The sequence below is a fragment of the Pristis pectinata genome, chromosome 5 (genome assembly GCF_009764475.1).
Source record: "Pristis pectinata isolate sPriPec2 chromosome 5, sPriPec2.1.pri, whole genome shotgun sequence".
NCBI lineage: Eukaryota > Metazoa > Chordata > Chondrichthyes > Rhinopristiformes > Pristidae > Pristis > Pristis pectinata.
Genome location: NC_067409.1, coordinates 24,843,108 through 24,871,087, shown reverse-complemented (window position 1 = coordinate 24,871,087; position 27,980 = coordinate 24,843,108). Strand labels below are relative to the sequence as shown.

The 27,980-nt window shown below is 41.2% G+C and overlaps 1 protein-coding gene and 1 long non-coding RNA gene across 12 annotated transcripts in view; one reads left to right on the top strand and one right to left on the bottom strand.

Annotated features, from left to right (window-relative positions):
- Positions 1-27,980, bottom strand: part of pard3aa (par-3 family cell polarity regulator alpha, a) — a 655,359-nt gene that overhangs the window by 63,590 nt on the left and 563,789 nt on the right. For 9 of the 11 annotated variants that reach the window (XM_052015672.1, XM_052015675.1, XM_052015670.1 and 6 more), the window contains one exon: positions 11,492-11,755. The exons of 1 other annotated variant lie outside the window; for it this stretch is intronic. In XM_052015672.1, coding sequence (XP_051871632.1) covers positions 11,492-11,755 — 264 coding nt within the window. The remainder of the gene's footprint in view (positions 1-11,491; positions 11,756-27,980) is intronic. One more of the 11 variants, XM_052015679.1, reaches the window with a different exon arrangement.
- The window catches only part of LOC127570292 (uncharacterized), a 36,999-nt gene that overhangs the window by 5,437 nt on the left and 3,582 nt on the right, over positions 1-27,980 (top strand). The window contains exon 2 of the long non-coding RNA XR_007956330.1: positions 24,394-24,487. This is a non-coding gene — a long non-coding RNA (uncharacterized LOC127570292). The remainder of the gene's footprint in view (positions 1-24,393; positions 24,488-27,980) is intronic.

Below are 27,980 nucleotides of genomic sequence, written 5' to 3'. Positions count from 1 at the left end.
TCTATTTAGTCCATATAACCTGCACGTTTAAGAACTTATTGCATTTGTTGGTGGTGCTTCCCGTTCTACCTTCATTTAAAAAATGCTGGTAAAAATCTGTGGGGACTACAAAACAGAAAGCAAAATTTGCATTAACGTACATCTCGTAAGATGTAAAAACATAAGTATATTTAACCTGGGAAGTTTAATTAAAGTATTTTAAAATTACTAATCACTGATTGTTCAATAAAAGGTAAATAAATCTTAGGAATTAAAGGGATTTTCAGGATTAAAGTGGTATGTTGAAATTGGGCTGTTTGCGTGCTCTATTATGAAGCACAAAAGAACTATGATACTCTCATCCAATGTAAAGCATTAATCGTTTGACGAGCTTATTCCTGAACGCTAAACTCCACCAAACAATCTGGCATCCTTTCTCAGAACAACAGTCAAAGCATCAATTCAAGTAAGAACCACTGTGTTGCACATAGTCGTCAATTATTAGCTGAATGTTTAGTTACTAAATTTTGAGGAAAAATTCTGAATGACTTTTATTGTGAAAAATCTCAGGAATGTTCCTAATTTGCAGTGGAAACAGAGGAGCTGTTTCTTGCAAGACTTACAGGAAAATGCGTTAATTTCCCTTTTCTGTTGGGGATTGGAATTGCAGTATTACTTTGATTTGGGTGCTGTTTTCCCAACATACAACTTAAGCAAATTATATGCACAAACATAAATTATTTATAGACCATCTAACCTGTTACAGAGAATGAATGGATGTATTTAGTAATTAGAGTAATTGATGAATTCACTAATTAGACTGACTTTTTTTTAAGTTTTCTATTGCAGTAATGAAAATATTGGTTAATCTAATAGTCTGATTGGTTTCTGTGACACCTTGAAAATCTTTCTGTAAAGTTGTATCAGAGTAATGACACTTGCAAAGATTAAATAACTTTCACCTTTTCAGCCAAAATGGTTCTATCAATGAATACTCGCCACAAAGACATGGTTTTGTGACCTGGTTCATCACTGGATAGTCACTGCATTCAGTGCTGAAACACAAAGGGTGGGCCATAAACTGTTTTATTATCCTGTCTGCGCCCTCATTGATTTTAATCAGGAAATGCCAGAGGGGTGTGTTACAAATAATATTAAATGGGCAGATGGACAGAGAGGATAGAAAAGGAATAAAATGAAGACCTGGTGACAAACTGACTTTGATAATCGAAAGAATTCGAAGAAAGGGAACATCTGAACCAAATTAGTTTCCATTGAATAAAAACAGACCAATTAAGTCACTGAGCGCACCTCCAAATTGCCAATATAGTAATTGCACAAAATGGGAAAGGAGAAAAGAAACAGCTGAAAATACTCAATGCTGAAATATGGTGCTTTGGAAATTAGGAGATGCTTCGGAACTCAAAAGAAGTACATTGATGTAATCCCACAGTTTTGAGAATGGGTGATGGTGACAAACTGGTGATTGGGACTTAAAAGATAAATAAAAATATTCCTGAAACTTTCAGAAATTGATTGTTCGTTGCAATGGGCTCGCCTAAAGACAATGTAAACAAGTGTTTACTAAAAAGTAGATACATTACTGCCCTTGCACTTCATTCTTTTATCACAATTGCTGAACCTGGATTTGGAAAGTTGATACAGGTTTGTCACTCTGTGGTATCTTTCAACACATTACACATCATTACAAATGGATTATGGCTGCTAATGTGAAGAAACTTGCAACAAATTCAGGAGCTGCAGATCATATTTCGCAAAACAACAGTTGACAAGTGAACAAAGAGATAATTTGATGGAAGGAGTGGTCTTGTCCCTTTTGGAATTCAGTAGCCCTCCATGTGCACGTTAAAAATAAACAATGGAAAAAGACGTTCATCTCTGTTAGCAAGCATGTGTTACCTCATTATGAGGAATCATTTTGGGGATGTTTTTGAAAAGAGGTGATCTAGCATCATATATTTCTGAATCGTATTTAAACTTTTTGGCCTAGATACATCAAACTTCATATGCTAGAGCACTCCCATGAGAGAGTCCCAACTCCCCGCATTTTTCAGATCTTCTCTGCATTGAAATCTAGGTAAAGATTTGGTTATGTGCCTGGGAATTGAATAAGAAATCCTATTTGGTGAACGTATTCAGTACTGGACTTTCTCTTTACTTTTATAAAGCCTTAAACCAAATATTAAAGACTGCAAAAAAAATTTACAAGACCAATTAGACAATGAATTAACAAATACATTAGGAAAATTATGAAGTGTCACAGTATAGAACTGCAATAGACATCCTTTTTAACTAGCTCACATGGATAAAAGTAATTAGATTACAACTCCAAGAACCAAGGTACCACTTTGTAAATTATGGTTATTGGTGCTTCCTTTTCTTGATGGTTTAAAACCACTCTGGGAGCCTAATCAATCTATACTCCTACTTGAAAACTCAAACCATTTTTTTGTCTCGGGAGTTTCAAATTGACTGTAAATAGATTATAATCTGAACAACTCATTCTTTTTGCCTGAAATAAGACTGCTTCAGGGGCATACCGTACTTTATCATCTTACCATTATCCTAACAATGCAAATTTAATCCACATTGTTAGTCGTATGGCTAGCATTTTTAAAATCAGGAATCGTTCTTTTGTGAATTATTACAGACTTGCATTTAAAGTCACAGCCACCAACTTTGAACTGGAAATGAACATTCTTCTTTTCTCTCCCACAGTTGTATTAGCAACTTTTGTTCATTCATCCATCAGATATTAGTGTCATTGACAAGACAAGCACTTATTGCCCATTACTACTGCCCTTGAGAAGATGGTGGTGAGCTATATTCTTCAACATGGTAATTGTTTGGTATATATGAATGGAGTCCTAGGCGCTTTCAGAGGCCAGTTAAAATCCAACCACATTGCTCTTGGTCTGAAGCCACATCGGGCAGACTGAGTTAGATTTAACTCTGAGGGCTTGACTTAACCAGATGAGCTTTTACAGCAATCTAGTAATTTCATGGCCATTATTCCCATCACCATTTTTTTGGAATAAATTCCAGATTTATTTAGTTAACTGAAGTTAAATATCCTTGTCGCAATAATGGGATTTCAACATACATCTCCAGATCATTAGTACAGACACCACTAGTACCTAAACAGTAACGTGAACACCAAGACATTGTAACCTATGCGATTTAATTCCCATAAATAATCATACAATGGGTGGAAATTTTGATTTTTGTGTAAAATAAGAGGAACAATTCTGGTTTAGCACCCATGAAATTCACATCCACTTTTTTTTCTGTAAGATCTAATTAATGTCCTTCTTGTCAAGGAAAATCCTGTGGTAAATGCCACAGACCCTAAACAAATATATCAAAAGAATTATACTGGAAAATTTGATAACAATCAATACTAAAGTGAAAAGAATTCACAGACTAAACCATAAGTTTTACATATGTAATTAAGGGAAAACTGTCACAGGACTAATATGGTAATGGCCAGTAGAAATTTAAGCAGTGATTTCAGAAACTCTGATGGAAAGATCAACACATTTAGCATCTAACTTTCCAAGTAAAAGTGATGGCAGATGTTAAAATATTTGCACAAAAATAAAAAAAATTAAAAAAACATTTGCTTTTCAAGATACAATTGCTGCAAATAGTTTGTTGAACTAAAGAAACAGAACAAGTGCCTGGAACTTGGAGATCTTAACTTTAGATTAAACCTATATAAACTCACTCTAAAACCAGCTAGGATTTGATACCCAAGGTCCTCCTTCTGCTTACAGTTAATTTTCTGTGTTATTCTGTTCCCATTTTAGTGGAGAAACTAACCAGATTCCACTCCTTAATTAGTACTTTCAAGCTAATTTTCACACCTGCTGGATGAAACTGTATTACAATTCCAGAACTAGAAGCCAAACTTGACACTGACTAACCACGACATGATGATTCACCTCATTTTTTCTGAACACTACAGGATTTGGTTCTGCACATTGATTCCTAAATCTGGAAAAAAAACATAAACCATATAATCAGTATCTCACCTGGAGGGGCAGGCCAGGATATAAACTCATTTCAAAAGCTTGAGAGCCAATGGTATCATTTTGCCATTAGTGTCCATCAATAACTACAGAACACCAGTTATCACTAATGCAATTATTTTTTCAAACAGAGAAGCACAACAGTTTTTCACTGATGTCATTAAGAGCTTTGTCCTCCATTTGTACTGGTGCCTTTGTGGAAGCACTGTTTCACTGTATATTGCATTACAGCTTAATACAGTATTACCATCTTAAAAGGCCTGTCATTTCCTATTTAATGTTGCAGCCGGAAAGAGCTCAAACACTGCCAGATGCATGTGCATTTTTGTGCCTGTCTGGTAAGCAAAACAAATGTTTAATTTGGGAAATTGGAAACCACATACATCACAGTGCAAACAAAAACATTACAGCTGTGGTGGTGTATTTTCTGAATTCTCAACTTAAAACCAAATGAAGATGGTCCTTCATTTGTGAGGCTGTTTAAGAAAGCAATGCTCAACCTCCAATATCAATTTTCTGTAAGGCTGTTATAATCTTGCACATTGTGACAGATTAACAATAGCCTTCATTTTATGGGTTTGGGCACAATGATAGGATAACAATCTCCCCACCCCTAAAGCACCAAGATCTTTTCTGACAGTGGATTTCATTATTTTCCTGTCTTGACTGTGACTGTCATGTAGAACATATCTGAATTGCAAAGAAAGCAGCAAAAAGCAATGGGATTCTGTTGTGACGCATCATTGTATTTTGGCGTGACTTCATGTCTGTTGCCTGACATTGCTCATTCCATATGCGAATAAAACATCCACCACTGAGCTCTGAACCTCAAAATCTATTTGCAATCCTGTCTCCACTGCTCAAAGATAGAATTTTTAACAATAAAGTTCACTGTTCCTTTCAGTCTAAACTGTTACATTAACATCTGTAACTGGCTAATACATTGAAAACAATAAATGGCAATAATGCACTTAAACTCCTTAAAAAATATATTGAATTTTCAGAACCAGACAGTGTCATACCCCACCCAAATCAACAAGCTTTCTTTACATAGTCCTAAAAGTGATTCAGACTATTCACAGATGAAATGGATATCAAGAAAGCAAAAGAGTAAAAGAATTATTTTATTGCATTTATAACAATTTGTTTTTTTTAAAATATCGATTCAAGGGATGAGGACTGAGCCAACAGTTAATTCCCCATCTCTAATTGCTCTTGAGAAGGTGGCGGTAAGCTGCCTTCTTGAACCGCCACAGTCCTTGAGGTGTGGGTATACCCACAATGCTGCAAGGAAGGGAGTTCCAGGTTATCAACCCGGTGATAGTGAAGGAACAGCGATATATTTTCAAGTCAGGATGGTGGGCAACTTCCAGCTGGTGGCATTCCCATGCTTTTGTTGCCCTTGCCTTTCTAGCTGGTAGAGGTCGTGGGTTTGGAAGGTGCTGCTCAAGGAGTCTCGGTGAGTTGCTGCAGTGCATCCTGTAGATGGTACAAACTGCTGCTGCTGTGCATCAGTGGCGGAGTGAATGAATCATGGATGGGGTGCCTATCAAGCCGGCTGCTATGTCTTGTCTGGTGCCGAGCTTCTTGAAGCAACGCTCATCCAGGCAAGTGGAGAGTATTCCATCACACATCTAACTTGAGCCTTGTCGAAGCCGGACAGGCTTTGGGGAGCCAGGAGGTGAGTTACTGCCAAATGGAATTTAATCCAGAAAAGGATGGGTTAATACATTTGGAGAAATGTAACAATGCAAGAAAACCGACAGGAATGGGGGATATTGGGAGATGTGGAAGACCATGGTGACCTTGGAATGCATGTTCTGAAGGGTAACAGGACTTATAAAAAGGGTATCCTGGACGTCTCCTCCTTGGTTCCTGCAAGCTGTTGGGCATGGCGGTGGTTTAAAGAGTAACAAAGGATGTTTTCCTTTGTTAGCAAGGAGCAGAAATGTTACACTACATCTACATACAACACTTGTTAGGCCATAGCTTGAGTGTGATCTGCACTTCTGGTCACTGCATAACAGAAAAAATGTGAATGCATTGTGAAGCCTGCAGAGGAAATTTAAAGGATGTTACCAGGACGGGAAAATGTTAACCTCGAGTCAACTTCAACTCCTGACAGGCAGAAGTTGGTTGCTTTGGAACAGAGGAAGCCGAGAAGAGATTTAATCAAGGTGTAGAGAATCACGAGGAGCCCAGATGAAGTAAATGGAAGGGACTGATTTCCTTCAGGAGAAGTCAAAAACCAGGGGGCAGAAATTTAAAGTAATTGGCAGAAGGATAAAGGATTAGAGGCAAGACAGGTTCTTTCACCAGAGGGAGTCAGGGAGAGGGATGGGAGTCTGGAATTCATGCCTGCAAGCGTGGAAGAGGCAGAAACCTCATCACAATGAAAAATTCTCTGCATGTATATTTGAAAAGCCATGACCTACAGGGCTGTGAAACCAGTGCTAGAAGGTAGAATTTACGCTTTTTCAACTGATGTTGACCTGATGGGCTGAAATGCCTCATTCTGTGGTGTAAATTTTCTAAGATTCTATGCAACAAACACTGCAAACAGCTCTTTCTTAGAAATTATATGTAAAACAAAAACTATGTTGAAACATCATTTTATTTTGTTAACTGTAATATTTCACCCTAAATAATTCTTGGTTGATTTTTCCTTGAAAACAATACAGCCTAATTGTTTTGACAGTAGTCATTACTGTTAAGTGCAAATGGCTTTTTATTCCTTCCTCAGTCACACAATATTTTATTTAATTCATGGGATATGGATGTTTCTGGCAATGCTGGCATTTATTGTTCATCCTAAATGGCCCTGATCTGAATGGCATGCAAGGCCAATTTAGAGGGCAGTTAAGAATCAACCACATTTATGGGTCACATACAGGCTGGATAAGATTGGCACATTTCCTCCCCTTAAGGTATCTGTGATCCTGTTGGATTTTTATAATGATCTGGTAGTGTCAGAGCCATTGTTAAGAATGGTAGCATTTTATTTCAAATTTATTTAACCTCAATCGCCATGGTGAGATTCAAACTCAATGTCTGGACTAAAGATGTTAGACCAGTAAGTTAACCACTTTGATCAGATAAGATATCTTTATTAGTCACATGTACATCAAAACACACAGTGAAATGCACCTTTCTGCGTAGAGTGTTCTGAGGGCAGCCTGCAAGTGTCGCCATGCTTCTGGCACCACATAGCATGCCCACAATTTCCTAATCCATACGTCTTTGGAATGTGGGAGGAAACCGGAGCACCCGGAGGAAACCCAGGCAGACACGGGGAGAACGTACAAACTCCTTACAGACAGCGGCCAGAATTGAACATGGGTCGTTGGCGCTGTAATAGTGTTATGCTAACTGCTACGCTGCCGTGCCTGTTCATCTATGCTATCTTATGGTGCCCATCTAAAATTGCTTTGTCACGTTAGAGAAAAAAATAAAGCAACAGACATTTTTGCAAAAATGTGCCTGCACAACAGTTTTAAATTAAAATCCTTTCAGTTCTGTTCTTTGTACACGAACAAGACTTGACACAGGGATGTTGTGCACTTTTAACACTTAAAGCCCCATGGAACTTCACTACTGAGCTATTATCACAAATGTCATTTTCAAGCGAAGGGTTCAAAATGACCTTTCAATGGAAAGAAAGCTCTGGCTTTATCAGAGCTGACTTCTGCCAAAAAACAGATGGGGCATGAAAGGAAAATGACATTGGAACTAATCCAACTGTTAGTGCTGTTTACAAAGGCTCATTTTAGAGGTATACTACTGTGCAGCACAGTTCCAAAGCACAGAAATGTCACACAATATCAGTTCATACTGAATGGTCTGAATGTGTCAATAAATTAAAAGAATTCTGAAGAAAAATATAATTTGAAATCAGGCAAATACTTACAAATATTTTGTATCACTTAATTACTTGACTAGACAAAATAATTTAAAAATTTGTTGAACTGAAGGGGAACCTTCTTTCCAGGAAAAAGCTAAGCAACTTGAAATGGAGAAATGGAGGTTAAATAATGGTCACCAGCATATTTACTCAGATATAGACTTAAAAAGTTTAACAATATACTTACTAGCAATATACCTTCACTAAACGTAAAGTAGTATGATCCAAGGCCTCCAGTCTGGATTCCTTGAAAAAAAACTGTATGACTGTCTGGATTGCAGATATCAATTGTTCTCAATCTTTAGAGTCATCAAAAGTACAGAAAACTGAGGGGCAATCTCTGGCAACTCATGAGCCATTCCAGAGGGAATCCTGAATGTGGGAATATTTGAATCTTGGATCTATTTGGATGATGGATATTTGGACTGAAGATCTTTAACTGCACTCATTATTAATAGACCTACACTTGAAATTGAATGTCATGGTGCTATTTTAGATTATCTGGTCAGCCACAAAAATTTAGGAACAAAATATACAGTTCATTAATTTTATCTCTCTCAATTTTGGTCTGGCGAAGACTATTGCCTCCAATTAGAGTACTGGAAAATTTTCAAGTGCAATGCAGTACTCAAATTAATTAGACATACCATTTTGAAATCAGAGGTCAAAGAGGTTATTAAACAGCCCATTGTACAATTCTGACACAGACTTGTAACTTGCCAGTTAATTATTGACAGGCTGGAGGGAAAAGTAAAGAGTTCAATGATTCCAAAGACTATTGACATTTCTGTTGTTGATAATCGCAAAACTAGATATTCTAAAGACATTCTGCAACTATAAACCGTAATCTTGAAGATAAGTTTTCTACTACAGTTATACACTAGCACTTATGTTGGTGTTGCAGTCAGCAATGCAGAATTATCCTGGCGGTGGTGTAAGCACAGTAAAGCCTATTTAAACAAAGGGAAGAAAAAAATTGGTGAACTCGTTACTCCTGCCATTATTAATAATGTAAAGGCAGAGCAGCCAACCATCTGCATATTTTTTAACTTTGGTTTTATACTGCTAGAGTTTACAGTGACTGGTTGGGACTTCATTCTCAAGTTGGTGTCACGGAACTTGACAGAATTCAATAGGTCATGTCAGGAATCACTGCATGTTATACATGGAAAATATCACAGTATTAAAAGGTCCATGAGAAAACTGCAAGACATAGGACTAGGTTACAGAAAAGAAAAGCAAAATTGATGTCTGTTTACAAGCATGTAGACATCAATAATAACTATTATAGCTCTCTATTCCTGGGTGGGTCCCCACCTATATCCTGTCTCATGGCCCTTGATAGGAAGTGTATTTCCTCAATCCCATCTCCTGTGCATTCTTCCTCTCTAATCAAAAACAAAAGCTCCAACACTTCAAAGATTGTTTAAGTTTTTGAAAATGGGCAAGTCATCAGAATTTCTAAGTAACTACATTATCTCATGTTAGACCTTTTTCTTTTAGACACACACACGCACGCACGCTTACATATAAATAAGAACACAAGGTGAAAAAGGAAGCTTCCGGTTACTTGGCAGAAAATATATTACATAAATAAATGAAGATCACTTTCCCCAAAAGTAACTCCATAAATTGAGGATGTCAGAAACCAAATTCTACAACTCTTAATTATAATCTTCATCTAGTATAACTTGGATAAATAAAGTGGAAAGTTCTGGAAATAAAGTCAAATCTAGCTTTGAGTGCCTGCCCAGCACTAACTTAATAAGTGAACTTGACTATAATATCCTGGGAGCAACATGAAATTATCTCCAACTTAACAAAAAACAACACTCTAATCACCAGTTACAATATCAATAAAGCATACATAATTACAGTAAATGTGTGAACATGCATTAGTTCACATCACAATTGCCAGGTGAGGCGGAGTTAAACATACAGGTCTGTTGGTATTTTCTCCACCCCTTTTCCTTTTAAAGGAACATTTTCATAATCTTAAGGTAATTTTCTCTAATGTATTACCTGTGTTTAAGTGAAGCAAGCATAGTGAAATATAAATATCAGATGATAGTACATCATTTGAAAGGTGCACTTCTGTTTACCTTTTTACAAGATTATTAAGCAGGTGTTAGGCCATTCAATATACCTGATTTCATGCATCCTGAGAGAACTTGTAAACTCCCATCATTGAACATGTAATAGTTTAGCAAATAATGCAAGTGCCCTTGCCTCTAATCTTTTATCTAACCATGTGTTCAGCTATGCACATGGTTCTTTATGGTGTGCTCGATATTGGCCAAAATCATACATTTAACCAATTGAAAACTTTGCTCCACAGAGTTGTCCTCAGTTTGAGTCTTAAGTGGTATATTTGATAAGCTATATCCATACCTGATACTATCTGAGAAACAGCCTTATTTCACTTCCACAGTGTTTGGATATTGCACGATCGAAGTTGATTACAACTTCTTCTGGCTTGCTGCCTTCTTCTGCTTTAGTTGGTTATTCTTAAGTCCCTTATGAACTTTACCAATTTCTACCAATATTCACCAAGCAATTTTTCAGTGATGTGTATTCAGTTTAATTCAGTACGTGACCAAAATGAGTGGAGAGCATCTGTAGTGGCTCAAATCTGGAATAGTTTGGATTCTGAAAAAATAATTTGAATAAATCCAAGAACTTCAGATGGTTAGAAGCAGAAGCAAAATTCATGCTGTGTTTCCACACAATTGTTTCATATAAGCCATGCGAAGATAGCCATCTGTTTCTTGCTGCGATGAGGACTGTACTCATTGCCAGTCTAGAGGTCTTGTGCAACCAAGTCCACTAGGGATCTGACCCCCTGATACTTGTTACAGTTCTGATTTTTTGTGCTGTGATGATATTTCCTTTGCATGTGTGCCAAAAGTGTGCAACTGCATTTTGTTGCTCGGTTACCCACGAACAATCCAGAGTGAAAATCTGAGATACAATATCACTTACTACACCACATCCCCAATCCTCCTCCATTCTCTTCCAAAGTAAAAGAACACAATGACATTTCACTTGAGCAAGGTACTGGAAAGTGGTCAGCACCTGGAATTCTATCACTGGAAAGAATTTAGCTTCACAAGAGCGAGAGAGGTAAAACTGGCAAGAATAAAAAATAGTGACCAATGAACTATGATTTCAAGCAAACTAAAGATTAGGATTCTTCAATTCTCCAGTGTGTCCTAATATGGAAAATGTTAAGATAACTAGGCTGTGAAACACACAAGAATTGTGGTTATTTTTCAAAAGCAGAAAACATCAATGTGCATCCAGTTTATAGCCTTATAAATCTTCAAGTTCAATTCTGATAATGGTTTCATATGCATCATCTACACCAAGGATTGGCAGAAAATTGATACATCAAGTATATTGGAGATCTTGGCTTATACCAGAATTGTACTTTGAAGCTTAACACCAAACTTCATTACTTTAGAAAGTATTCAGTACTTTAGAAAGTACTAAGGAAGCAAGCACATCCTGCAGGAATCCTTGCAGAGCACGTTGCAGGCATAAAAATACATCCAATTACCTTTCACTAGTTGGAATTTTCCCATTTCTTGGTTTATTCACTTGAGCATAAACCGCTTCCATTGGTTGTGTTTCCTCCCTTGCACTCTGTGGTCTAGTATTTAAAATCAGGTTACGTCCAATGTCTGCAGAAGATTCATACCAACTCATGCCAGCATACGTTGGGTCTTCCTCAGATCCATAGGTTCTGCTCAAATCTTGTGGATCAGCATAGTCTCGTTCCCGGGCCTGCCGCTCCCGAATTTCCCGGTGTTTTGCCTGGATTCTGTAAAATTCATGAACATCAAATCATCTTGTGACAAGTAGGTTGTCTTCACAAACATGTCAAATTGAAGCACTCTGCTTGTGGTGCCCAGAGCATTACCGATTTTTAAAAAAATCTAATTTATTAAAAACAATATCAAGGGTAAATTGGTGGCAGAACTTTGCAATGTCTTGAAGAACCCAGGTTCAATTCTCAGCCTCATACATTCGAACTTGTCTATCATCTATGACTGTTTCTGCTCCAAAAAGAAGTATTTCCCAATGAAAACCAATGTCATCACCTGAAAGAATATAAATCCCAAGCAAGATGGTTTCTTCAACCCTGCAGTCCATCGACTACTATTTATTTTGGAGTACTCCAGATGCCAGTCACCAAAAAACTGAGACAGGCCGACCTCTCACTGGTGGTTGGGGGAAGCGTTGTCAGGGTGGAGGTGATACAGAAAGTATAGGTAAGGAAAACAATTGAAGTTGTACCTATTTCTTCTTTTAAACGAACATACATAGTAAATGTTGGAATCAACACCTTGCAATCCCATCCAATCTATCCTTCACCATACAGAGGATAATAATGTTACTGGCACAAAATTATTCTTTGAAATGCATTATGGGGATCCCTGCATTACAGGAGGGTGGGGTGTTCCTAGAAAACAGACCGTATCACAATTTTCCATAATGCAAAGCTGTGTCATCTGTACATGCATCAAGAAATGCATTGAGGAAAAAAAGTTGTGTGTTGATTTATTTACTTTTTTGCACATAAACTCCATGACAGTAAATTTTATTCCTACTCTCAAATTTTTGGGTAGTGATTTGTGAATTTTCTGAGGGCGAATTTCCATAACCCGAACAGCCATAATGTGGGGGTCACCTGCACTGAGTTAAGGACAAGGTTTTTAAGCACAAACCAGAATTGCAAAATTATCCTCCATAATTTGCAAGTTCTTACAGTCACCAGAAGTTGCCTGTTTGGACGAATTACTCAATGTGATAGCCCCTTTTGAGGAGCTACTCGTCATAATTTTATTCAGTCCCAAACTATGTGAACAACTGGTATCTAAAATAACATCTTTACCATCAAGGTCAAGCCTGAAAGGTCATATGAATGTAATCTTGTATTATTCTCCAAAGAATAATTTAACAACGTCTTATGCACATGGCTGGAAAAGACACCTTGAATATTCCTCCCTAATTCATTTACAGATTCTTTCTCTGCAGTTATTAACACAGTTCTCTCAGGACAGCTGCAAGCAATCTAAAACAAAATGAAAATTATTTTCAAATCCATTTTTCACAATTATCCATTGTTTAACTATTAAATTATTTGAAGCACTAAGCAAATAATTCTCACTGAGATAGTTAATTTAATTATTTCTAATAATAAGAAACTAAATTCTGTTGAAGTCAGACACATAATAAACATTGATTATCTGTTCAAACATCATGTTGATCAGTCATATTATGCTTTATACACAAGGACGCCAAGAGGCCTTCCTTGCACTGACAACAATGCTGTTTTGCACCTTTATGTAACATTTATTTTCAATGCATTCTTGAGATCCAGCATAACAGAACAGCTAGATCCATCATCATCAGATATTCAGGGGTTTAAGAGCAGGAGTTACGTGAACCATCTGAAAATGCTGCAGTTGCATTTCATCAGTTTACACAGAAAGTGGGGCTTGGCAACACATGAGGCTTCATCCTAAAGTGAAGCATGGACACCTATGTTCTGCTGCAATCTCAGGACATTTCTTGCTGGCCAATTGCAGCTTAATGACAGCAGGCAGGAACCATCTTGGACAAGTCTAAGCCTTCCCTACCCAAAGCATGCAATAAGCTTCTTAGAGGGCATTTTGTGCAGGTTTACTATCATGAAAATATATTCTTATTTCCAATTCATTTTGACTGTTTGAGGAGAACATCATCATTTAACAGGAACATTACAAGAATTTACAGGAGTTTGGGATCTTTAAGGCCACTAAAGGTTTTTTTGTCCACAGCACTGTTCTTTGGTTATGTTTAATAATTAATTGTCTATTTGCTTTTCAAATTGAAGTACTCCTTTTAAAGAATAATATTAACGGATAGATTTTGCAACTAAAATGAAAGAATTTGAATGTGGATGTGGACAGAGTATATTAGATTCTGTAAACTGTTGAGCTGGGTGGCTATATTTCAAATAATATTTAACACTGGGGACAAAAGCACAGACTTTAGAATAATAATATTAGGTTCTCTTAGGGAGCTTTCCAAGGACACTGATGGGGTTTCCTGCAGCTTGACCCTTAATAGACCAGCTGATCTTTAGTAGTTCCAGATGGTCCTTAGTGCAAGACTATACTCGATTTTTCTTTTGGTATGACCTATGGGGTCACAAAGTACCTGCATGGTGCATTTTGCAAAGGAATACACTCAAAATACAGGGGATCCGAGTTTATGTTTAAATGTTAAAAACAATTTACAATCAATCTGAAGTCATGAGACAAACAAAAAAAACTACCCACTAAGACTCTGTCAGAAAAAAATCAAAAGGAAAATACAGAGCTCTGCCAACACCTCAAAAGGAAAGAGAAAAAAAGGGTTAACTTTAACAGTAAATATTCTTCGCCAGAATTTATTCTGACGAGAAGTCTCTGCACAATATGTTAACCTTTGTTCTGGTTTAATGTTTTGTTTTAAATTCGATTCACAAAATATAATGAGATTCCGAATCTTCCTTGTCAATGAATTTTTATTAAAAGACCCCTCAAGCTGGCATCAATTTAAGATGTTAATTTCTGACATACACTGCAATGTAGGCCACTGCTTACCTAATTAAAAAGGATGGTGTATAATATGGGAATACTTGCACTGTATTGCTGCTGCAGTGTTGATATTCATTTGCAGTTTACTTTTACATTGATTAGTACACCAAACCAATGTTGCTGAAGTAACAAAGAGAATTCTTCTGTCGTTGACATATGGGTGATTGCACCCTAAAGAAAAGTAACTAACAAAAGGCACCCTGTTCAATCTCCAGGTTTGTCCCTTACGATTGACCAATCTTAGCATATTTTAAATACAAATTGGTAGTGAATCCCACCATCCCTCAGCCTTTACTGATGAGCAAGGTCATAGATAGGTCAATGGATTACAGATGACCACTTGCCAAGGTTTTTAACAATTTCTGCTATCTGTTCAATGAAAACAAAACTGGAATGTTAGAGATAACAGGTCACACTTCACCTTATCTCTTTTAAAATCACTATTTCTAGGTAATGGAAATGTTGCACATTAATAATAATGTTGATATCTAGCAAATGCGTAGAGCAGAATGTAATTATGTATGAATTGTTCCATTGTCCAAGTCCTGTAAATTAACATGTGAACCCAAAATTGGACTCAAACCTCTCCACGTCTGTCCCATTGTCCTTGTCCTTATAATTAAAAATAGTTTCTTTCATGTAATGAATGAATTATTTTTCTGCCAGGCTTTTAATTTCCGTCTTTCTGCCTGGTTCTGGTGTCCCCTTTCTATCTGAGCTGTATCCAATGCAGTGTCACCAGCAATAACATTTGGACTTTGCCGCTACTATTGGAGTGTGCTGACAACCACTGCTCAGACAAGCTAACTTTACTCTTCATTTTAACCAGATTAGAAGAGTCTACAGACTGCCAAAATCAACAAAAATGTTATTTCCCATTCCCTACATTGAAGTTAATTAGCTGTTCCAGACTAATATTTAAACACTTGATCAATCTCACATGACACAGAGAGGAAAAACTAGCCCTACAGTGAATCCCTATAAACCTTGGTGTTCCTTTTATGATTCCATCTGTTGCATCTAGAGCTGAATTCCAATAATACGAACAAGAACGTACTCCTTTTATGAGTTTAATGTTCTTGTCCTTTTACTCAACAATAATTCTGACTTTCTGGTAGTCAGGAGCACATCAAGTAAGTAATTACTTTTCCTCATGCATTGGCTCTTTGCACAAATACAAGTATCATTTTCAGTTCAGAACTCATCAATGACCCACCTTCCTTCCCCAGCCTGCTATCCCTTAATGAATGAAAAGTACTCATCTGTGCCTTGAGTATACAGTCATAGAGTTGTACAGCATGGAAACAGGCCCTTCGGCCCAACTCATCCATACCGACCAAGGTGCCTACATGAGCTAATCCCATTTGTCCGCGTTTAGTCCATTTACCTCTTCACCTTTCCTAATCATGTACCTGTTGGAAAGTCTTTTCAACATTGCAATTGTACCCACCTCTACGACTTGCTCTAGCAGTTTGTTCCATATACCCACCACTGTGTGGGAAAAGCTTCCCCCTCAGGTGCCCTTTAAATCTTTCCCCTCTCACCTAAAAAACTATACCCTCTAAGTAGTTTTAGACTCCCCTACACTAGGAAAAAGACTATGACTGTTCACTTTATCAATGTCCCTCATGATCTTGTATATCTTTATAAGGTCACCCCCTCAGCCTCCTATGTTCCAGGGAAAAAAGCCCCAGTCTATCTCATCTTTTCGCATACTGTAACTCAAGCCATCCAGTCCCAGAAATATCCTTGTGAATCTTAATCTTGCATTCAGTAACAAAGCATCATAGTCTGCTGGGTCATTGAACTCCCAAGGTTCATAACTCTATTAGCAAAGAAACACTCCCTTACCATAGGCCTAAAATGGCTGACCTTTTATCTAAGATCAGAGGTCACAGCTTTGAGGTGAGATGGGGAAAGTTTAAAGGAGATTAATGAGGTAAGTTTTTTTTACTTTTACGCAGAGGATGGTAGGTGCCTGGAATGCGCTGCCATGGGTGCTGGTGGAAACAGATATGATAGCAAGCTTGAAGAGGCATTTAGACAGGCTTATGAACAGGCAGGACAAAAGAGGGACATAGACTATTGCAGGCAGATTCGAATCAGTTTAATTGGCATCATGGTCGGCACAGACATTGTGGGCTGAAGGGCCTGCTCCCGTGCTGTTCTGTTCAATGCTAAGTCCATGCCAACTTTGAAATTTACATTTATCCTATTTTTATTCTCCCCTCATTCCCATCAACTCCCGCTAGATTCTATCACTCACTGACATACTAAGGATAATTTACAGTGGCCAGTTAACCTACGAATCTGCAAGTCTTTAGGATGTGGGAGGAAACAGGAGCATCCAGAGGAAATCCAAGTGGTCACAGAGAGAACATGCAAGCTCCATATATACAGTATCAGAGTCAGGATTGATCCCAGGTTGCTGGCACTTTGAGGCAGTGACTCCGCTACCCCATTTGTGTAGGTGAATAATGGCACAGGTACATTTACTGCACATCCAGAGTTGCCCTTATAAGGTAGCAGTGAGTCTTTTCCTGAAGTAATACCGCCCTTTTGCTGATGGTGCACCCACAATGGTACTAAGTAGAGGATAATGGATATTGACCGGCATCAACACAAAATACGAACAGATGTGAAAGTCAAGATTTTTGTGTATTGGAGGGAAGTTCCCATAACATGATATTCCTTTCCCCTCAGCAGTTAAAGTTGATGGGGTGTAAGCTGCTGTCCAAATATTTATCATTGTATAATAAGGTTATGCACTTTAGAAGTGCTTCCTTCATAAAGTTATTTAAAAATAAAGCTGTTTTGACATGGAAAATATATATATTGGTGGTGTAGTGGTTCCTACCGCGAAATAAAACAAGACGCTAGTCGGAGGATTGTCGAACAGAAGTGGTTTATTTTCCCGCCTTGCGCGGGCCCTTTAAGGGAGACTGTTCCTACCCAAAGCAACCGGCAATGACGTAAGTTCTACATCATCAAGACTTTCCCGCGCGCGGGTTCTCCCCGTCGCTCAGGAAAGACGAGGCCCGCTGCCATCTTGGGCCTCGTTGCTCCGACGCCACGCGACTCGACTGCCGAGCCGGTTCGCCCGACTAAACGGTGAGTCGCCACACAACACCCCCCCCCCAGAACCAGCGATACAGTCCCCAAGGTCCGCGGGCTGTGCCAGCTGCCGCTTAGGGGGGCGGCCTCTGCGTCGCGGCGTTGCAACCTCGACAGGTTGTTGCAGATCCAAATGGGCCGGTTTGAGGCGGTCCGCCATGAAAACCTGTTCCCTGCCTCCAATGTCCAAAATAAAGGTGGATCCATTATTCTGTATGACTCGGAACGGTCCCTCATATGGTCGTTGCAACGGCGCCTGAGGTGTGCCCCTGCGAACGAAAACAAACTTACAGTCCCGTAGTTCCTTGGGCTGGCAGGATGGGGCTTGACCGTGCCGTGAGGTGGGAATCGGGGCCAAGTTGCCAAGCTTCTCGCGCAGTCTTTGTAGGACTGCCGGGGGTTGTTCCCCTTGGTCCCGAAGGGCAGGTATGAAATCCCCGGGGACAACTAGGGGCACCCCGTACACAAGCTCAGCTGACGAAGTGCGGAGGTCTTCTTTGGGGGCAGTGCGTATGTCGAGCAGGACCCAAGGCAGCTCGTCAACCCAGTTAGGACCCTTCAGGCGGGCCATCAAGGCCGATTTCAGATGGCGGTGAAAACGTTCCACCAACCCGTTTGATTGAGGATGGTAGGCCGTGGTGGTGTGCAGCTGCGTCCCTAGCAGGTTCGCTAATGCAGCCCAGAGACTGGAAGTGAATTGGGTGCCTCTGTCTGAAGTGATGTGGGCCGGAATGCCAAAACGTGAGACCCAAGTTGTGAGCAGCGCCCGGGCGCAGGAATCAGTTGTGATGTAGTCAGGGGGGTTGCCTCAGGCCACCTCGTGAACCGGTCCACGATGGTAAGGAGGTACCGGGCTCCTCTTGAAACCGGCAGAGGGCCCACGAGGTCGACGTCTATGTGGTCGAACCTCCTACGGGTTGGCTCGAACTGCTGTGGTGGGACCTTGGTGTGTCGCTGGATTTTTGACGTCTGGCAGTGCGGACAAGTCCTGGCCCACTCACTGACCTGTTTGCGCAGGCCATGCCAGACAAACTCGCTGGCGACCAGTCGGACAGTAGATCTGGTGGACAGGTGCGCCAACCCATGTACCGAGTCAAAAACGCGTCTCCGCCAGGCTGCAGGGACTATAGGGCGGGGCTGACCAGTCGCAACGTCGCAAAGTAGGGTCCGCTGACCTGGACCAACCAAGAAATCTCGGAGCTGCAGACCCGAGACTGCGGTTCTGTAGCTGGGCAGTTCGTCGTCGGCTTGCTGTGCGTCAGCTAGGGCCGCGTAGTCGACACCCAAGGATAGGTTGTGGATGGTCGGTCTGGAAAGTGCATCAGCAACGACATTATCTTTTCTGGAGACATGTTGGATGTCAGTTGTGAATTCGGATATGTAGGATAAATGTCTCTGCTGACGAGCTGACCAGGGATCGGAGACTTTGGAGAAGGCAAAGGACAGAGGCTTATGATCGGTGAAAGCGGTGAAAGGCCTGCCTTCTAGAAAGTATCGGAAATGCCGGACCGCCAGATACAGTGCTAGAAGTTCCCGATCAAGAGCGCTGTACTTCAGTTCGGGCGGTCTAAGGTGCTTGCTGAAAAATGCCAAGGGTTGCCAGCGGCCTTCGAGTAGCTGTTCCAGTACCCCACCCACCGCAGTGTTGGACACGTCCACCATGAGGGCAGTCGGGACGTCAGTCCTAGGGTGTACAAGCATCATGGCGTCTGCCAGGGCGTCTTTGGCCTTAACAAAAGCAGCCGCAGCCTCGTCAGTCCAGGTGATGTCCTTGCCCTTACCAGCCAGCAGCGAGAACAGAGGGCGCATGATACGGGCTGCTGCAGGGATGAACCGATGGTAAAAGTTGACCATCCCAAGGAATTCCTGTAGGCCTTTGACTGTGTCGGGGCGGGCAAAATGGCGGATAGCATCCACCTTGGCGGGTTGGGGTGTTGCCCCGTCGCTGGTGATTTTGTGGCCAAGGAAATCGATAGAGTCAAGTCCGAATTGGCACTTGGACAGGTTGATCGTGAGGCCGAAATCGCGGAGGCCGGAATACAGCTGGCGGAGGTGGGAAAGGTGTTCCTGGCAGTTACGGCTGGCGATCAGTATGTCGTCTAAGTAAATGAACACGAAGTCCAGGTCTCGGCCTACCGTGTCCATCAGCCGCTGGAAGGTCTGTGCGGCGTTCTTAAGGCCGAACGGCATCCGAAGGAATTCGAACAGGCCGAATGGGGTGATAATCGCAGTCTTGGGGACGTCATTCGGATGGACCGGGATTTGGTGGTATCCCCAAACGAGGTCCACTTTGGAAAAGATGCGGGCTCCGTGTAAGTTCGCTGCGAAGTCCTGGATGTGAGGGATGGGATAGCGGTCCGGGGCGGTAGCGTCATTCAGCCTGTGGTAGTCGCCGCAGGGCCTCCACCCTCCGGTGGCTTTGGGGACCATGTGCAGGGGGGAGGCCCAGGGGCTGTCTGACCTGCGAACAATCCCCAGTTCCTCCATGTGACAGAACTCTTCCTTTGCCAGGCGGAGCTTGTCTGGAGGTAATTGTCGTGCTCGGGCATGAAGGGGTGGCCCTGTAGTAATGATGTGGTGTCGTACCCCGTGTTTGGGCCTAGAATTCGTAAACGAAGGTGCCAAAATTGATGGGAATTCGGCTAGGAGCTTGGCGAAATCGTCGCCAGGAAGGGAAATGGAGTCCAGGCGCGGGGCTGGTGTGCTGATTTCTCCCAGGGGGTAGGTCTGGAAGGTGCTAGAGTGGACTAACCGCTTCCCTCGCAGGTCGACTAACAGGTTGTGGGCCCGAAGGAAATCAGCTCCTAGGAGTGGTCGGACAACCGTGGCAAGGGTAAAGGTCCAGGTAAAACGGCTGCTGCCGAATTGTAATTGAAGTGTACAGGTGCCGAAAGACCGTATCGTTGTACCGTTGGCGGCATTGAGTAGAGGACCGGGTGGCCTGTTACGAGTGTCGCGGCCGGTCGGGGGCAAAATACTGACCTCCGCTCCAGTATCAACGAGGAAACGCCGTCCAGATTTCTTGTCCTGAACGAATAGGAGGCTCTGTCGGCGGCCAGCCGCCGTAGCCATCAGCGGTGGCTGGCCCTGGCGTTTCCCTGAAACTTGCAGGGTGGGCGGCATCGACGGGCCTCCGCACCCCACCTCTGATGGTAGAAGCACAGCTGGTCACCCGTGTCATCGTCTGCGTTCCTGGGGTGTGGTTGCTCGGTTGCTGGGGCCGGGCGAGGCGGGCGTTGGGCTCGCGGCCTGGTGATTTGACTGATGGACGAGCCGCTCTTGCGCTTGGCCCTCCACAGGACATCTGCCTGGGCAGCCACCTCACGGGGGTTGCTGAAGTCAGCGTCAGCTAACAACAGGTGGATGTCATCGGGGAGCTGTTCGAGGAAGGCCTGTTCGAACATCAGGCATGGCTTGTGTCCCTCGGCCAATGACAGCATCTCATTCATCAGGGCGGATGGGGATCTGTCCCCCAGGCCGTCCAGATGAAGCAGGTGGGCGGCGCGCTCACGACAGGAGAGGCCGAAGGTCCGAATCAAAAGGTCTTTGAAAGCCGGGTACTTATCTTCCTCCGGAGGCAACTGGATGAAGTCTCCAACTTGGGCAGCTGTCTCTTGGTCCAGAGAGCTAACCACATGGTAGTACTTCGTGGAGTCGGAGGTGATCTGCTGAAGGTGGAATTGTGCTTCGGCCTGGTCAAACCAGACGCTGGGCCAAAGTGACCAAAAGGTGGGCAGCTTGAGGGCCACTGCGTTGGCTGCTGTGCTGTCGGCCATTGCGCGGGTCCAAAATCCGTTTGGACCGTCGGGGTCACCAATGTAGCGGTTGCTACCGCGAAATAAAACAAGACGCTAGTCGGAGGATTGTCGAACAGAAGTGGTTTATTTTCCCGCCTTGCGCGGGCCCTTTAAGGGAGACTGTTCCCGCCCAAAGCAACCGGCAATGACGTAAGTACTACGTCATCAAGACTTTCCCGCGCGCGAGTTCTCCCCGTCACTCAGGAAAGACGAGGCCCGCCGCCATCTTGGGCCTCGTCGCTCCGACGCCGCGCGACCCGACTGCCGAGCCGGTTCGCCCAACTAAACAGTGAGTCGCCACAGTGGCCTCATTTCTTAAATAACCAATTTCCCTTAATAATTTTTCCTTGAAAATACCTGCTGCTCCCCTCTGGTAAAAACAATTCTTGCCAACTCCTCAAATCCCTCCTCATTTCCAACAACTTCAGAACTGATATCATCTTCTTATTTTGTGGTTGAAGTAACAATTAGGCCAACAACATTAGTTATTACTGTGCAAACTTAACAGCAACTTTCAGCAATCACACAAATACATGCTCATGTGGACATCAGGAAGTTGCTGTCAAAATTTCCTTGCTCCTCCAGAAGCTTTGCGAAACCAGGACCCCGGAGAAAGGTTTGGCACTGAAATATATGGAAGGGTGTGAGATTGCTGTAAACACACCCAAAAACATGCCAAAAAAAGTGGGGTTTGTCCATTCCAGGGTAAATAATTATTCTTAATTACAGGATCTCTGGCACTAAAAATTGACTGTGACATCTCATTCCTTCCAGATTTTACCTGCAGTTATATAATTTTCTTAAAACAAAATGTATTTTTTCTATTTCTCCATCTCATCTTTCTTTTATTTTCTCTATTTTACTTCTATAATTTTGCATGAATTAAATGATCAAACTTACCTTTGTTGTTGAGGCCATCTGTGTCTCTGTTAGTTCTTCAATTTTTTTTATATAAGGAGATATATGGTCCTGTCCCCTCAGGTCACTGATCCCCTATGAGGGGCCATGCAGTGAAATGGCTTTATAATCTGTAAAAGTTCTCATCCAAAAGCCCACAGAAAGTCTCTGAACAAGTATAATGATAATGAATAGCACCATTATTTCATTGCCGGCAACCAACTCTGGGCCATCGGTTTAATCTCCTTGTACATAAGATTTGTTTCTATAAGCAAACATTCCTCCTGCAACATTCCTCCATCATTATCCGGATTTTAATACAGCCACAGTTGTTGATAAGAAAGGGTAGAGTCATCTCACTCTCTGGTCACCATCTTAAATTATTTGCTTCAGTCTCTTTGACTTAAAATAAGAATATCAATTTTTTGTAACAAGTTATACATATTCACTTGCCTATTCATCATCTCACCAATTAAGTTTTCTTTTGATATCCTCAACTACTTCTTTTATTCTATCATTTATTTTCAAAGCTGAAATTCCAGTGCTTTCATTCAACTTCAAACATTTCCTTTTGCAATGCACACTTTACTTGGGGGGGGGGGGGTGGTGGGGGTGGGGGTCCCCCTTCCACTTTAATAGCATAAGGCATTAAGATTTATACTTAAACTACTTCACCGAAAGTTTCTAAAATGCCAACACTGTGACAGCACCGAGTTTAATTTCTCTAAAGCAGAGCTCATCAATTTTGTCTCTTGGACATAAAAATCAATCACCACTTCCCTGCTACATCTTTAGTCTACAGCAATTCTGCACCTGGACTCTCAACTGATTCACTTTTCATCTGTGTCCTTATCTCTATGAAAAAAAATCCCCTTCTCAATGAGAATAGTCACTATTTTGAACAACCTTACCACTTCTCTGTCTTTTTGGTTTATTTGTTACATGCTAATACTTAACCTCTCAATAATCATTAAACAAAATCTCACTGAAATGTTGCAAATGCAGACAAACTGAAAGACAAACAATAGTCATGGAAACAGGGTAGTCAACATCTGCAGAAGGAAAAGAAAATTGGTTTCAGATGTGGATCTTTAGATCGATAAATTTTAAGATACCAAGGGAATCAAATGATGAAGTCTAAGTGCAGGAAAGTGGTGCTGAGGTAAAAGATATTCCAGATCACTACTGAATGGGGGAGCAGGCACGAGGGACCAAATGGCCAACTCCTGCTTCTATGTCTTATGCTTTTTTAATTGAGCTGAACATAACATTATGTCTGCAAATAGTGTCTGACCTACTGAGTATTTCCAACACAATCTGCACTTGACAACGTTTTGCTGTTTTTTGACAGTTCAACACTTCATTCAGAAAATACAAAGTCTCTTCAATGCAAATTGGCAACATCCTTGAAACACTACCTGCAAAAATTAGCAAAAGAGCTTGTGACGCATGTTCTGAAAATACCTTTCACAAACAAGCTCGCCTCTTCCAAACTTTATGAGTTCACAGAACTTTGCTTTCTTTAGGCACAAGATGAAAAGTGATGGATATTGTTTGCACCAGTTTAATCACTACTTTTGTTTGCACTAGAGTCAAATGTTACAGGTAGTTCCTCCATAGTGCAATGTAGTGTGCCAGTAACAATGAAACGTTATTAGCCACTGTAAACAGCGACATACAACTGAAGGCAGTTTCAAAAGCATGTCATGTATTGAAACTCTTGTCAAAAATGGGTGTGTGCAGAATTGCATTTGACTATATTGAAAGGAAATCAGCCCATTCATACTATCAATGTGTCTGATTTTTTTAAGCAACCTAAGCCAGCAATTTACCAAAGGAGCACAACCATTAACTCCAGGATTAGGTTTTTGTTCATATATTTTACAGCAATATCTTGACATATGAATCCATTATAAGCTTTAGAGATGACTACAACAACATCTACCATATCCTGAAACATTAACTCAGTATCTTTCTTCACAGATACTGCCCGATCTGCTGAGAATTTTCTGCTTTTATTTCAGATATCCAGCACCAGCAGAATGTCTATTTTGTACCTCATCTGTTTCCTGGGCAAAGCATTAAATGAGGATGAATCGATTTAGCCAAGGTCAAAAGGTAGGAGAAAGGGATGCCAAGGATAGGAAGCTTGGCCCATCAGCTAAACTCTAAGCTTTCAGGCAAAGTTTGGACTGCTCTCAGCTGAACTAGTTGAATCCCACAAGGAATCCAGAATCTGTAAACACAGCAGATTTCAACATTTGACAGTATTACTCGGTCATTCGAAAGTCAACTACAATATGAGCTTGCCTTCACAGACAGTTGAGACCCAGTAAGGATAGAACATTTCCTCTCCTTAAAGACATTAGAGAACCAGACGGATCTTTAAGACAAACTAGTGGTTTTGTGGTGATCACTTTTACATGGAAAGTCTTTTTTGATAAAATATCCAGATTATTAACAGCTGTCATCACAGGATTTGAACTCAGGCTTTTAATCTAGGTTTCTGGATGCAAGCTGCACCATCATCATTTGCTATGTTGTTGTTTATTTTCCCTTAAAGGCATTGTTTTGTCCTCATTCAAGGTGAAACGATCACTGACTCTAACAAATACCAGGGCTGATAGCTTTCTTGACCAGAAAATAAAATTTTTACAAAAAATCCATTTTCATCCCTGGGATCTACGTACCTTCTCCCAACACTGAATGTGTGTTATTGCTGCAAAGATTCAATATAACACGCCAATGGCCAAAAGCCTCTAAGCAACAAAGATTATGAAATGTCAATTCTGCTTCACTTCTCACTGAAACGGCATCCAAGTTCCGTTCATTTAATTGCAATAGCAGTCAATCAAGCTTTTCAGCTGCTTTAACTGAAGAAACAAGTAACAGCTTCAAGTGGAACAAAAAAGGAACCAGTGAAACACAGTAATCAGGCTAACAAATAAACAATGGGGTGGTGAATAATGTAGAGGTAAAGCATTTCATTTTCAATATCCTGGGGATTACCATTGACCAGAAACTGTACTGGAGCAGCAAGGGAGATATCAGAGGGAGGTTTTTTTTACCCAGTGAGTGGTTGGTGCATGGAATGTGCAGCCTGGGCCGGTGGTGGAGGCAGGTACATTGGTCAAATTCAAGAGATTGCAAGATAAGCAGATGGAGGAATTTAAAATAGAGGGATATGTGGGAGGAAGGGGTTAGATAGTCTTAGGCGAGGTTTAAAGGTCGGCACAACATTGTGGGCCGAAGGGCCTGTATTGTGCTGTACTTCCTATGATTCTATGTGTAGCCATATACAGTATGTGGCTGCAACAGCAGGTCAGAGGCCAGGGATCCTACAGCGAGCAACTCACCTCCTAACTCTCCAAACGCTGTCCACCATCTACAAGGCTCAATTCAAGGGTGTGATTCCCCTTTTCCTATCTTCAGTCCTGAAGAAGGGTTCTGACCCGAAACGTTGACTGCCTGCTTTTCTCCATGTATGCTGCCTGGCCTGCCAAGTTCCTCCAGCATCATAGTGTTTTTCATCTAGATTCCAGCATCTGCAAGCCCTTTGGCCCAACTGGTCCATGATGACCAAGATTCCCATCTAAGCTGGTCCCATTTGCCCACATTTGGCCCATCTCCCTCAAAACCTTTCCTATTTATGTATATGTCCAAGTACCTTTTAAATGTTGTTAATGTACCTGCCTCAACCACTTCCTCTGGCAGCTCATTCCATTTCCTGACCACCCTCTGGGTGAAAATGTTGCCCCTCAGGTTCCTATTAAATCTCTCCCCTCTCACCTTAAACCTATGCCCTTTAGTTCTTGATCCCCAACCCTGGAAAAAAGACCTTGCACATTCACTCTATCTATGCTCCTCATAATTTTATACACTTCTATAAGATCACCCCTCATTCTCCCACACTCCAAGGAAAAAAAGTCCCAACTTGCTCAACCTTTCTCCATAACTCAGTCCCTCAAGTCCCGCCAACATCCTCTAAGTATCCTTTGCACTCTTTCCAGCTTAAAGGCACCTTTTCTATAGCAGGGTGACCAAAACTGAACACAATATTCCAAATGCAGCTGCACCAACATCTTGTACAACTGCAACATGACATTCAATGTCCTGACTGATGGAAGCCAGCATGCCAAAAGCCTTCTTCACCACCCTGTGTACCTGCAAGGCCGTTTTCAGGGAACTCTCTATTTGTACCCCTAGGTTCCTCTGTTTTCTACGACACTACCCAGGGCTCTACCATTCACTGTGAAGGTCCTAACCTGATTTGTTTTCCCAAAATGCAACCCCTTATACTTTTCTGAATTAAACTCCACTCCTGGGCCCACTTACCCAGCTGACTAAGATCCCTCTGTAAATCCTGATAACTATCTTCACTGACAACAACACTACCTATTTTTGTGTCATCTGCAAATTCATGAAATCATGCCTTGTATATTCTCATCCAAATCATTGATAGAGACTCCTCACAGTGCTGGGTTCCTGATATAGCTGTGCACAAAATAGCTACTTACAGAATAAGGAACTGTACAGTTTAAAGCAAGTCATTGGTCAGCCCTGGAATATTTCTGCAATTTAGTGAGCATTGCTAAATTTCCTCACTTTGGGATCTTGTGGGGTGTACAAGAGCTCCAAGCAATACAGTGGATGTGTCAACTAAACTGGTTTGGCCCCACAATGTGGCACTCAACTGTACTCTAGAAATAATCCAGACTAATTTGCAACACAGGAAAGGAAAATGAAATGAAAGATTAAAACAATTTCTTTTAGACAGTGAACATCAGATTGAAGACAGTTATAATTCAAAACATGACAATTCAATAACAAATCATTCATGGCTTAAAATAAACATTTCTGTGAAGACCAATGGCTGTAACATTTATGCCTTCACACAGAAAACCAACACCAGTTGAGAGGTGGGAAATGACCCAAGTCCCCACTGGGACCAACTCAAAACCATAAAAGGCCCAAGGTGAGCTTTTTAACCACTTCTCCATGATTTACTAGATTTATTTCTTAATTATTAATGCTCAACTTTAACAAAGTAGACTCTTGACTAAATAGCTATTGTTGGTCCGAACAATGTAATTTTCTAAATTGCATTTGCACTTCCCTGACTGCTGACACAGCTATGCAGTTGCTTACTGACCTAAAATGTCTCTGAAACAAAAGGAAATACTGAAGAGTTTCCTGTTATGCATAATTAGTGCATATTTCATGAATGAGTAGAGCTTGTGCAATGGTATGGGACAGGAAACATTAAAGAAAGGGAGGCTTGCCAGGATGTTTGGTGGAGGCAAATGGTAGAGGAAAACTGAATACAATAGTCCACAATAGTCTAATCCCTCATAAATTATGTGATCACAAATGTTACAAAACTGTACATAAACTTGATAGAAACAGGAGAGACTCTCGAATCCTCAGCCTCAAGTCCACCCTCGTCATCCTTTGATTCCTTTACGATCTAAGTATGTATCAATCTCAGCCATTAATACACAGATGAGCAAATGAGCAAATACTCATCTGTGGTAGAGAATTCCAGTTTCCTCTGAAATAACCACAGACCAACCAGCCTAATATTGGCCGAGGGGAAACTTTAAGAGTTGAT